This window comes from Hemitrygon akajei, chromosome 24 (genome assembly GCF_048418815.1).
Source record: "Hemitrygon akajei chromosome 24, sHemAka1.3, whole genome shotgun sequence".
NCBI lineage: Eukaryota > Metazoa > Chordata > Chondrichthyes > Myliobatiformes > Dasyatidae > Hemitrygon > Hemitrygon akajei.
Window position 1 is genome coordinate 3,826,972 of NC_133147.1, and position 13,523 is coordinate 3,840,494.

A 13,523-nucleotide genomic window follows, 5' to 3' on the forward strand; every position below is an offset into this window, starting at 1 on the left:
TGATTCTAATTTAATTCGCTTGAAATTATAAACCATGTTTTACGTAGTTATGGATATGATAATAGTATATTGATGTGATAGTGTTAGAGTCAGGTTTATTATCACTAACATGTGTTATGAAAGGGCGGCATGGTACGATAGGGTCTTTTAAGAGACTTTTGAATAGGTGCATGGAGCTTAGAAAAATAGAGGGCTATGGGTAAACCTAGTCATTTCTAGGGTAGGGACATGTTCGGCCAAAGGGCCTCTATTGCGCTGAAGGTTTTCTATGTTTCTAAGGTAGTGTAGTGATTAGCACGATGTTTTACATTACCAGGGATGCAGGTTTAATACCTGCCGCTGCCCGTAAGGAGCTGGAACAGTACGCTCCACCCCCACCCCCCTCCCGCGTGACGGCATGAGTTTTGTCCTAGTGTTCTGTTTCCTATCACAGTCCACAGACGCACCGGTTGGTAAGTTTAGCTGGTCATTGTAACGAGTCCCGTGAAAAGGCTACAGGAATTGCTGGGCAGTGCGGCGCAGAGGACTGTAAGAGCTTTGTACCTCAATAAGTAAACAAATGAAACAGTTGTTTGGTGGCAGCAGTACACTACAAGGCACAAAAAAAGTAGAAATTACAATAAATTAATGGTACAAAAAGAGGAAAAATCGTGAGGTGGCGTTCATGGACCATTCAGAAATCTGATGACAGAGGGGAAGAAGCTGTTCATGAATTGTTGGGTGTGGGTTTTCAGGCTCCAATACTACCCTCCCCCCAATGGTAGTAATGAAAAGATGGCGTGTCCCAGACAGTGAGGGTTTTTAATGATGGATGCTGCCTTTTTGAGGCATCGCCTCTTGAATATGCCCTCAGTGGTGAAGAGGGTTATGCCCAGGATGGAGCTGGCTGAATCTATCATACTCTGCTGCCACCTTTGATCCTGTGCACGGGAGCCTCCGCACTAGACAGCAATGTAACCAGTCAGAATGTTCTCCACGGCGCATCTGTAGGAATCATTTGAATAAACATTTGCACGTCAAATAAAACAACAAATTTCAGAACATTTTTCAGTGATTCTGATTCTCTGGGTCTGCTTGCAATGGAGCTCCGAAGGACGAGGGTAGGATCTCATTGAAACCGAATGGATACTGTGAGAGGGCTGTAATACCATGGGCTCTCACGTTGTTAAGCAACCTCATGTGCGGCACCTTGTCAAAGGCCTTCCGAAAATCCAAGTCCACACATCTACCGATTCTCCGTTGTCTATCCTGCTTGTTATTTCCTCAAAGAATTCCAACAGATTTGTCAGGCAAGATTTCCCCTTAATGAAACTTTGCTGACTTTGGCTTGTTTTCTCATGTGCCTCCAAATACCCTGAAACTTCATCCTTAGTAATGGACTCCAACATCTTCCCAACCACTGAAGTCAGGCTAACTGGCCCATAATTTCCTTTCTTCTGCCTCCCTTTCTTAGAGTGGAATGACAATTGCAATTGTCCAGGCCTCCAGAATTCCAGCCTCTGGTGATTCTTGAAAGACCATTACTAATACCTCCATAATCTCTTTCAGAACCCTGGTGTGTAGTCCATCTGGCCCAGGTGAATTATCTAACTTCAGACCTTCCAGCTTCCCAAGTACCTTCTCCTTAGTAATAGCAACTACACTCACTTCTACCCCCTGACACTCTCAGATTTCTAGCATACTGCTGGTCTTTCACAGTGCAGCCTGATGCAAAATACTTATTACTTTTGTTTCCAACTTTTTTGTTCCCCCATGGAGAGGACCAGTCCATGACTTGAGTTGGGGGGGGGGGGGGGGCGTGTCAAGGAACCAGGGGTATGTTGCCTCAAAATAAAAGGATGAAAAACCAAACACAGAACTCTACAGCACAACATTGGCCTAATTCAGCTCCTATGACTTGCGCCTCAGAACGTCCCCGAGTTAACTTCCACATCATCACTCCCTCCTATGGAGGGGAATAAACAGTTGATGATTCAGGAAGAGACCCTCCTTCGGGGGAAAAAGAATAATCAGCTGGGAACGAATGGCGTTATTCTGCTCCTGAATTTCACGGCGCCACACCCTCCCCCAAACTCACACCGGGGTGGAGAGGCTGGTGGCCCCCCCCCACCCACACAGCAAATCACCAACCTTCATAAACACCCTCCCTCACGAGGATCCCTCCCCCCCCCCCCCCCACTCACCGGAGGAGGCGATGTGCGAAGGGATCTGCACCTCGGGTCTCAGTCCCAGGAAATTGCAGCGGTAGGCTTCCTCGTAGCAGTTGCTGTAGGGAACCTTGCGGACACAACCCACCGGAAGCATGGTCTGCTCGGGAAATGGAGGAAGGGTTAGATTCTCTTCCCCCGGAAAGGTGCGTCATGAGGCAGAGGGCTGGGAGGGTGGGAGTGCAGGAGGTTGGTAGGTCACGTTGCAGGGGTATGAGAGGCTGGTGAGGACGCACTTGCACACTGTGCACAAATCTCAAGGAGCGACTTGAACATTTCTGACACCCACTGTGTGTTAAATTTCAATGTACATTGTACGATAGTACAGCACAGGTACAGGCCCTTCAGCCCATAAAGTTTGCACCAAACAAGTTAAATTCGGAATCAAATGCCCAACTACTTGAGGAGGCTGAAGAGAGCTGGCCGATGCACGTACATACTCACGTCATTCTGCAGATGCTCCGCAGAGCACATCCTGACAAGGTGCATCACTGCATGCAACAGGAACTGCACTGCTGCAGAGAGCAAGGCTCTTCAACGGGTAGTCAAAACGGCCCAACAGCACCAGCCTACCCCACCCCCAGCAAAGACTCAAATAGACAGAGCGGCCCCCCCACTGCTCAGTGTCAACCATGGATGTCGCGTTCTGTAGCCAGAACAGTACAGTATGGAGAGCAAGCTGTTACCCAAGTGGAAGGACCCTCTCTCCATGCAACTAATGAATCCAAAGGAATGGCAGAGACCAATACAGCTGGGCACCAGCAGCCCTGCCAGAATTTCCAGTCAACATTGAACTCAACATAGAACTGCCTTAGGGACTTCAGCTACAGATATTTCTTCCAGGTTTACTCCTGAAGCCGTCCCCATGAGTGGGTACAAGAGCAAGACAGGAGAGGTTTGAGATCAGAGTTTTCCTTCTCTTAGACGGCTGACGAGACCCATCTGTCCGAAGCGACTGGGTTTAAGACGCCAGTAACTCGCCTTTGCCCCTTCTCCTGTCAGTGGAAACGGTTCCACTGGACTTAGTAGCTAAGGCCAAGAGCTGGACTTGGCTGTAGGAAGCTATCTGAGATGCATGGGAGCACTTAATACATAGTGGGAGCTTGTCCCCATTACCACCCCCGGCTACGACAACATTAACCATATAACGGGGCTAGAAAAGGGCCTGTAATATCATGAAGGATCCCACCGACCTTGCTCATGGACTGCTTGTCCCACTCCCATCTGGGAGAACGCTACGTAGCATCCACGCCAGGACCACCAGACTCTAAAAGTTACTTGCCTCAAGCAGTAAGACTGATCAACATCTCCTCCCACTAACCCACTTTACCATTTCCTATCAGAGTCACCTTCTGTACAGACACTCCTGTTCCTAACATCACTTATATACATACAATCTATGTATATAAGCTATCTTGTGTATTTATATTTATTGTGTTTTTTATTATTGTGTTCATTACCTTGGATTTTTGACCTGCATTGATTCAAGAGTAACATTTATTTCGCTCTCCTTTACACTCATGAATAAGAAATTACATGAAACAATACCGAATCTTGAATTAATCCCTTCTGCTACACAGCATCAAACTCCCTCCATTCCCCACACATCCACCCGCTTTACCAAGATCCTCTTCTCCGGTCCTGACAAAGGGTCTCGGCCCGAAGCATCGACTTTTCTTTCCCCATTCATAAATGCTGCCTGACTTGCTGAGTTCCTCTTGCATTTTGTGCATCGGCAGTATCTCGTGTCTCTGAGAGCCTCTTTAATGCCTCTATCACCACCCCTAGCAGCGCATTTCAAGCACCTGTCACCCTCTGTGTAAAAAACAAAAACTTGACCCGCACATTTCCATTGAACTTAACCGCCCTCACCTTACATACATGCCCTCTGGTACTGGATATTTCCTCCCTGGGGAAAATATATTGCCTAATCTATGCTTCTCGTAATCTTACGAACCTCTCTTAGGTCTCCAATCAGCTTCCACCACTTCAGAGAAAACAACCCAATCTCTCCTTGTAGCTCACGCCCTCTAATCCATGAAGCGGCCAGGTAAATCTCTTCTGCACCCTCCCCAAAGCCCAAACACCCTTTCTGTCATGGGTCAATCAGAAATTAGTGCACAGCAGATAGACCCAAGAGTATTCACCAAAAGCTCTTTTGAAATTTCTCCCACTAAACCTTTGCCCTCTAGTACTTGATATTTTCACACTCGAGGGGTGGATGTGTGACTATATCTACACTAGATATAGATAATCTCATAACATTATAAACTTCTGTCATGTCTCCTCCCAGCCACTGCTATTCCAGAGAAAACATTGCAAGTTTGTCCAACCTATCCCTATGGCCTTCTAATCCAGGCAGGATCCTGGAGAACCCCTCCTGCACTCCCTGCAAAGCCTCCACATCCTCTCTGTTACACACACACAAAATGCTGGAGGAACTCAGCAGCTCACGTTAATCTATGGAGAAGAATAAAGTGCAGATGTTTCAGACCAAGACCTCACATCGGGACTGGAAAGGAAGGGGGAAGAACTGGGGCGGAGGGGGTTAAGAGTACAAGTTGGCAAGTGCTAGGTGAAGCCAGATGAAAGGAAATATAGGTGGGTGGGTGAGGGGCAAAGGAGGATGAGAAGCTGGCAGATAGGATGCAAAACTAGGCTGAGAAGTGGCAGATGGATTTCAGCCCAGATGAGTGTGAAGTGGCTCATTTTGGTAGGTCAAATATGATGACAGAATATAGAATCAATGTTAAGACTCGTGGCAGTATGGAGGACCAGAGGGATCTTGGGGTCCAAGTCCATAGGACACTCAAAGCAGCTGAACAGGTTGACTCTGTGGTTAAGAAGGTGTATGGTATCTTCATCAATCGGGGAATTGAATTTAGGAGCCGAGAGGTAATGTTGCAGCTATATAGGACCCTGGTCAGATCCCACTTGGAGTACTGTGCTCAGTTCTGGTCGCCTCACTACAGGAAGGATGTGAAAGCCATAGAAAGAGTGCAGAGGAGATTAACAAGGATGTTGCCTGGATTGGGGAGCATGCCTTATGGGAATAGGTTGAGTGAACTCGGCCTTTTCTTCTTGGAGTGACAGAGGTTGACAGGTGACCTGATAGAGATGTATAAGATGATGAGAGGCATTGATCATGTGGATAATCAGAGGCTTTTTTCCCCAGGGCTGAAATGGTTGCCACAAGAGGACACAGGTTTAAGGTGCTGGGGAGTAGGTACAGTGGAGATGTCAGGGGTAAGTTTTTTTACTCAGAGAGTGGTGAGTGTGTGGAATGGGCTGCCAGCAACGGCGGTGGAGGCGGATACAATAGGGTCTTTTAAGAGGCTTTTAGATAGGTACCTGGAGCTTAATAAAATAGAGGGCTATAGGTAAGCCTAGTAATTTCTAAGGTAAGGACATGTTTGACACAACTTCGTGGGCCAAAGGTCCTGTATTGTGCTGTAGGTTTTCTATGGTTGATAGGTGGAAAAGGTAAGGGCTAAAAAGGGAATCTGATTGAAGAGACCAGTGAACCATGAGAGAAAAGGACAGACGAGGAGCATCAGAGATAGATGATAGGCAAGGGAAGGGAAGGGAAGGGGTAGGGGGAAGCCAAAATGGTGAATGGAAAAGGAGAGATGGGGCGGGGGGGGGGGTAACAGGGTAGAAATTACTGGAAGTTGGTGAAATTGATGCTCGTGCTGTCAGGTTGGAGGCAACCCAGGTGGAATATGAGGTGTTGATTCTCCACCTGATAGTAACCATATTCTGGTAGTACAGAAGGCCATGGACATGTTGGAATGGGAACGGATGGTGGAATTAAAATGGTCGGCAACCGGGAAATCTTACCTATTGCAGACGGGGCAAAGGTACTCGACAAAGCGGACCCCCCCAATCTGCATCAGGTCACACCCAAGAACACCAGATACAGGAGATAACCCCGAAAGACTCGTAGCAGAAATGACTGCTTGGGGCCCGGAATGGAGGTGAGGGAGGAGGCAAATAGGGAGGTGGAGCACTTCTTCCCCTTGCAAGCGAGAAGGGCAAGGAGGGAGACTAGTGGAGACTTCCTGTTCGTAAGCTGGTTTTTTGTTATGTCATTTCCTGCGTGGGTTAATTTGGATTTCGACTAGGCACAAACACTGTAGAAACACATCCATCACCATCCATTCTTTATTTGTCCTTGAAACAGCAATATCCGTCATTTCTTAATATTGGTAGATGTTTTATGAAGGAACTATTATGTTTATCATTTATTACTATTAAGCTATGGTTGCACCACAAGTTCCCTCTGGTCAACACAGCATAGTTGATACATGATGCATGTGCATATCATCTCCATTAACTCTGATCGTGAGAATAATCAATAATATTAGTATATTCAAGCGCTCGACAATTCTGTGTTTAATCTAATATGTGTTTTACCTAACTTTCTGCAGTTTCACAAAGTTCTCTCAGTAAAAACCCTGAAGAAAGTTTCCAGCTCACGTAATTTTTGAGATTGTTTAACTCCCTGCCTGGCTTTGTACACATCGCGCTGGGAGGGCAGTAGACAGAGGAACAAGTGGACAAAAGAGTCACAGAGAGTGAGAGGCCCCTGCAGAAAGTGGAAAGCAGAGAGTGAAGTCGGCGGATGGGGGAGAAGGATTAGGAAAGTACAACACAGAAACAGGTGCTTCACCCCATCTAGTCCGGGCCAAACCACTTAAAGTACCGCCAACCTGCACTGGGACTACAGGCCCAGCCACGTCGTACCTATCCAAACTTCTCTCAAACATTGAAGTCGCGCTCGCATGGACCACTTGTGCTGGTAGCTTGTTCCACACTCCAACAACCCGCTGAGTGAAGAAGTTTCCCCTCATGGTCCCTTTAAACTTTTTACCTTTCAACCTTAACCCAAGTACTCTGATTGTATCCCCATCCAACCTCAGTGGAAAGATTTAAAGATGTTCAATTTTCCAACATGAGGAAAGATGGTTTTGGTGGTGGTCTTGCAAAGGGACAACCAGAACTGAACACAGTACTCTAAGTGCACAGTCTGAACAGAGTATTTTTTTTTTTAAAACACCTACAGTATCTGTCACTCTGCTACAGGAAAGATGGCATTAAATGGCAAAGAGTGCAGGAAAGAATCTCGAAGACGCTGTTGGGAGGAGGGGTTCTGAGTTACAGGAGAGTTTAGACAGGTTAGGTCTTTAATCCTCGGAGGGCAGGAGACCAGGTGGTGACCTTGTAGAGGTGTATAAAGTCCCAAAGGGCATGGATAGTGTGAATGCACACATTCCACACTCAGTGGTCACTTCATTGGATGCACCTGCTCGTTAATGCAAATATCTGACCAGCCAATCACACGGCAGCAATCAAAGCATAAAAGCATGCAGACATGGTCAATAGCTTCAGTTGCATTTCAGTCCAAACATGAGAATTGTGAAGAAATTTGATCTAAATGATTTGTTGGTGCCTGACGGAGTGGACTGAGTCTCTCAGAAACTGATCTCCTGGGATTTTCGTGCACAACAGCCTCTAGAGGTTAACAGAGAATGTTGCGAAAAACAAAAAATATCCAGCCGGTGAAAATACCTTGTTAATGAGAGAGGTCAGAGGAGAATGGCCAGACTGGCTCAAGTTGATAGTCACTCAAATAAACACACATTACAACAGTGGTGTGCAGAAGAGCATCTCTGAACGCACAACACATCAAGCCCTGAAGTGGATGGTCAGGTGCAGGAGGCATCTAATGAAGTGGTCACTGCGTGCACTTCGCTGGGTTGTGGAAGCAGGAACTAGAGGGCACAGGTTTCAGGGATTTAACAAGAACCCGAGGGGCATTTGTTTTTTTTAAATATAAACAGAGGAAAAGAGCTGACAGAGAAAGTTACATGGCTCAGAGCTAGAAGATGGTGTGCTTACCACGAGAACATCGATGGCTGATTCGATCAGCTTGCGGTTGGGACCCCTCCAGATGACCTGGTTCCCCATCAACACGTGCCAGGCAAGAACGTGGAAGGACACTGGGGACAGGACCTGGGGGGCGGGTGGTGGGGACAGTGGTGGAGAGGAGAGTGATAGAGAATGTACAGAACACTTAATATTCAACTGCAGCATTAGGCAACATTCCTTGCTACTCACATGGAATAACGAGGCCAAGATGTGACTCCCTCATCCTTCGCCCCCCCCCCCCTTCTCCCTCACCCGTCACCCCCCCCTTCTCAAATTAACACTACGGCAAATGCAGAGTGCGTGGAGTAACAAGGAGAAATTCTGACGTGTGGCTTCCAGAAAGGCAGATTAGTGACGTGGCGGTGCAGTGTATACAGACTAACGACAGGAAATCCTGAGTTGTGGCTTCGGGGGGGGGGGGGGGGGGGTGAGCAATGTGGCGGATGCACGGTTCATGGACTAACAAGGGGAAATCCAGAGTTGTGGCTTTGGGAAGTTGGATTAGCAATGCAGTGGATGCCGAGTAGATGGACTGAATGGAAGTCCTGAGTTGGACCTTCAGGAAGGTGAATCAGTGATGTGACAGATGCAGAGTGCATGGACTAACAGGAAATACTGAGTTGTGGCTTCGGGAAGGAAGATTAGCAATGCAGTGGCTACTGAGTACATGGACTAACAACAACGAAAGACTGATTGACCCGTGCCCTGGGGGACGGGGGAAAGGAGTGAGGGCACAAGAAGGTTGTCACTGGTCGCCAAGACACTGACCACCCCTTGCACCGACCTACCTGCCTCATGTGGCGTAGGGAGCGGAAGACTGGAGATGGCCCAGGGCATAAGGCCCGGCCGGAGCCCCAGGCACACTCAGCGGGGTGACCCAGCTGCGAAGAGCCCAGCGTCCCCTCGTGGGGGCCAACTGCTTCATCGATGGGGCGGGGCGGGCGTTCCGAGTCCTCCCAGGAAAGGGAGTCTTCCTCTAATTCTGTGGGGTAGGGGAGAAGCAATGGGTGAGAGAGGGAAGGGGAGTGGAGGCATGGGTGGGGCAGAAGGAGGGTGGGGAGGTGATGGGTGGGGGAGAAGGAGGGAGGAGAGACGATGGTTGGGAGAGAAGGCGGCAGGTGAGAGAGGGAGGGGGAGGGAGGCAACAGGTGAGGTAGAAGATGGAGGGGAGGCAATGGGTAAGGGAGAACACAGAGGGGAGGTGGTGGGTGAGGGGGAGAAGGAGGGGAGGCAACGTGCATGAGGGACGGTGAGGGAGGTAGCAGAAGTGACGTGTGAGGAAAAGTGGGAGAGGGAGGGGAGACAACGTGGGTGAGGGTCAGTGGGGGGGAGGGCAGCAGAGGCAACGTGTGTGAGAGAGTGTGCAAGAGGGAGTGGAGGGGGCAGGGAGAGAGAGAGGACGAAGGGGAGAGAAGGAAGGTGGTAAGAGATGAAAGAAAGGGAAAGGGAAAGAAAAATGACATGAGGAAAGGGGAAAGAGGGGTGGCGGAATAAGGAGATTGGATGAGCGAGAAAAGGACAGAGAATTAGGGGAGATAATTGTGGGGAGGGGAGGCAGAATGTTTAAGGCAATGGAGGGTAGGGTAGGGTAGGAGTGAGAGGGGGTGGGAAGAAAGAGATACCGTTAGTCACATAACATAAAAACCCCTGTCCATGGTTCTTCAGATATGACCATCTGTCCAGGAAGATCCCACTCATTACTCGCATTAGGAGCCAAAGTCAATACTGGGGAGGGGTGGGGAGAGAACTGGGAGAGACATACCCGGATTCTGGCATCCCAGTCCTCGGATAATCCCATCCCAGGGCACTGTTGTCCCACTAGACTGACAGTGGTCGGGCTGGCCACCAGATAAAGAAATCACTGTAGTGGCAGGCAGAATGGCCTTTTGCTGCCTCCCCCAGGTCTGTTCAGCCCCAAATGGACCGCTGGGGAGTCGCGGCATCCCCCCCCCCCCACTTCCCCGATGCTTCGCACCTGCTTGCTTTTCCCTCTGGACCAGGGTATCCTCAGTGGGGGCACCTTCCAGAAGCTTCTCGGTCAGACGACTTCCGCAGGATTTCAGCAGCCTGGGCAGATGGGGGGGAGATAAGGGGTATTGGTCTCCAGAGTAAACACAGCATATTGACAGGCCATTCAGCCCAAACATCCCTGCTGACCAGGAATCCCTGTCTGAGCTGGTCCCAATCATATGCCTTTGGCCCATATCTAAGTCTTTCAAATTTCAAAGTTTAAGTTATTCTCAAAGTACACACACATCACCATATACAACCCTGAGATTTGTTTTCTTGTGAGCCCCACAGTAAATCCAAGAAATATAATAGAATCAGTGAAAGACAGCACCCAACGGGACAGACAACCATGACCAAAAGACAACTGCTAACAGAAAAGAGAGGAAAAATAACAACAGTAATAAATAAATAAATAAGCAATAAATATCAAGAACACGAGATGAAGAGTCCTTGAAAGTGAGTCCATAGGTTGTGGGAACAGTAGTGCTGGGGTGAGTGAAGTTACCCCCTCTGGCTCAGGAGCCTGATGGTTGAGGGGTAATACCTGTTCCTGAACCTGGTGGGTCAGGACGCACCTGGCTGTTGCAGGTACAGAAGAGAGCGTGTCCTGGGTGGTGAGGGTCCCTGATAATGGATGCTGTTTTCCTGCAAGACTGCACAGTGTAGATATGTTCAATGGTAGGGAGGGATTTACCTGTGATGGATTTTGCATGATTTTGTATCCAGGTACCTGTCTGAATCAATTTGAAACATTGTAGTTATACTTGTGGTTCCTTAAGGTTTTTACAGCCAGGGATGGGAATGGGGATAAGCTCCAACTACCTATTAAACGCTCCCAATGACGTGCATCTCAAATAGTCTCCGAGAACCAAGTACAGCTCCTGGCCTTCATTTGCGGCTTAGCTACCAGACCCAGCAGAACCGTTACCACTGACAGGAGGAGGGGCAAAGGCGGGTTGCTGGCCCTTAAAACCAATCGCTTTGGCCAGCTGAGACTCACCAGCCGTGGTTGGCAGCTCATCAAAGAGCAGGGAAACTCTGATCTCAAACCTCCGCTGCCTTGTGACTGTACCCGCTCACGGGGAAGGCTTCAGGAGTAAACCCCGAGGAGGAGTCCGGAGCCAGGGAACCCGAGGCTGTTCCACGTTGAGTTCAACACTGACTGGCAACTGCTGCGACAGCGCAGGTGCCAGACTGTATCGGTTTCTACGGTTCCTTTGGATTCATCGACTGCGTGGAGAGGGGGAGCCTGCTGTGTGGGCAACCGCTTGCTCTCCATATCATACTGCCCTGGCTTGCACATAAGACACCCAGGATGCAACATCCATGGCTGACCCCGACCACAAGATGACAAGACAAAGGAGCAGAAGTAGGCCATTCGGCCCATCGAGTCTGCTCTGCCACTCCACCATGAGCTAAACTATTCTCTCGTCTAGTTCCAATTTCCGGCTTTTTTCCCCATATCCCTTGATACCCTGACTAATTAGATACCGGTCAATCTCCTCCTTAAAAACCCTAAATGATTGGGCCTCCACAGCTGTATGTGGCAACGAATTCCTTAAATCCACTACCCTCTGGCTAAAAAAATTTCTCCTCATCTCTGTTTTAAATGGGTACCCTCTAATTCTAAGACTGTGACCTCTTGTCCTGGACTCACCCACCAAGGGAAACAGACCAACAGAGGCTATCTGTTGTACCTGCCGTTGCTGTAGCTTAAACACTAGTTCTACCTGCCTTTACCCCTTCCTCTGGCAGCTCAATCCATAGACACAGGAAATCAACTGGGTTCTTAAAAGGTCCAAAGGAAAAACCAGCAAACCTGGTTAGAATCTGTCGCTACCACCTGTCTTTCCCATATTTCCAGTTTCTGGAAGGATTACCAGGATCCTGAAGAGATACCAGATTAATCCCATCCACAAACCCGTAAGGAAGCTCACATCACAGTTTATCCAGGTCAGAGATGACATGGGCTCAGGACGGCTGGCTTTTACAGGACTCCCTGTGAATGTTGTTACGCCTGTGCCCCCTCCTTTTTGAGAATCGCAAGATCGTTATTAATTCAGGTCAGGAGACCCAGGAAATGAGAGAGAGACGTTTGGAATGTTTGGCCCCTCGGCGGTACAAAGCCAAGGGAAACGACCATTGTCTCTTGGAGACCGAATTGTGTATTGAATACTGTGCTCCATGGAAGCCCTCGGGCAACGTGGGCTGGTTGGGGGATGGCATCATTCCACCCTGATTGACATCTGAGACCCCGTGAGTGGGGATAAAAGAGGGTCTGTGGGAACAGCCCCTCAGACGCACCAGAAGAAACGATAGAAATCCTGTAACAGCGTAATAGTGAAAGCCGGTGGAAAGCCACGTGCGTCCTTTTCCATTTGCCTCGGAATTGGTGGGCCTTGCCACAGAAGAACAGCTTTCGCTAACAACAAAGGCAACAAAGGAGAAATCAGCCCCAACGACTCTCAAAGGATCGACATCATAAAAGGAATGGGCAAGTTTTAATCTGTCTCTCTCTCCAACCAAAAGCTGCAGCTTGAATGAACTTGAGTGACTTTTATATTTCCATTGGACAATACATTATCCCCTAGACGACGATAGTTATTTCTTATTGATTATTATTATACCGTGCTTTTAGATTTAGTATTGACGACGTATATTATCTGTATGGTGGCATTGAATTTATTTTTGTGTATTTTTACCAATAAATACTGTTAAAAATATTACCATCAGACTTCAACGGACCTCTCTATCTTTGCTGGTAAGTGACCCAGTTACGGGGTACATAACAATGTGGAGCAGTGTATATCAGACAGACTGGACGCACGGTGGAAACCCACATCAAGGAGCACAGGATGTGTATCTGTTTGGGTTACCCAGAGAAATCAGCGGTAGCAGAACATTGCACTCGCAATCGCCACAGGACTGACTTTGACGGCACAAAACTAGCGTGCCGCACCTTTGGCTTTTGGGACTGCCTCGTGAAGGAAGCCATTGAAATAAAGCTAGAGGAAAATAATTTTATCAAAGACTAAGCTCTCACTCTGAGTAAGAACTGGAATTTGATTGTAAACTGGATGAGGACTAACCAAACAGGAGGACGGATGACAGGGGTATAAATACCACCAGATTAAACCTGCCCAGACATCATGCCTGATGAAGATTGGCAGAGCTTGTCATCCAAATGGCGGTTAAAATCGATACCTGTACCCGGCTGGAAGCACAAAAAGAGTTTATTCGTTATATATGCCGGGAAAGCACTAGATCCTATTGAGCTTGTCGCATTTGCCTGCCTTGGGCCCATATCCCTCTAGGGCAGAGGTTCCCAACCCGGGAGTCATGGACCCCTCGGTTAATGGTATTGGTCCAAGGCAT

At 48.3% G+C, this 13,523-nt stretch overlaps 1 protein-coding gene across 1 annotated transcript in view; it reads right to left on the reverse strand.

Moving 5' to 3' along the window:
- The window catches only part of LOC140715812 (folliculin-like), a 35,819-nt gene that overhangs the window by 12,447 nt on the left and 9,849 nt on the right, over positions 1 to 13,523 (reverse strand). The window contains exons 6-9 of the mRNA XM_073028203.1: positions 10,114 to 10,205; positions 8,927 to 9,120; positions 8,109 to 8,222; positions 2,184 to 2,307 (exon numbers count right to left, since the gene is read on the reverse strand). Of these exons, the coding sequence (XP_072884304.1) occupies positions 2,184 to 2,307; positions 8,109 to 8,222; positions 8,927 to 9,120; positions 10,114 to 10,205 (524 nt within the window). The remainder of the gene's footprint in view (positions 1 to 2,183; positions 2,308 to 8,108; positions 8,223 to 8,926; positions 9,121 to 10,113; positions 10,206 to 13,523) is intronic.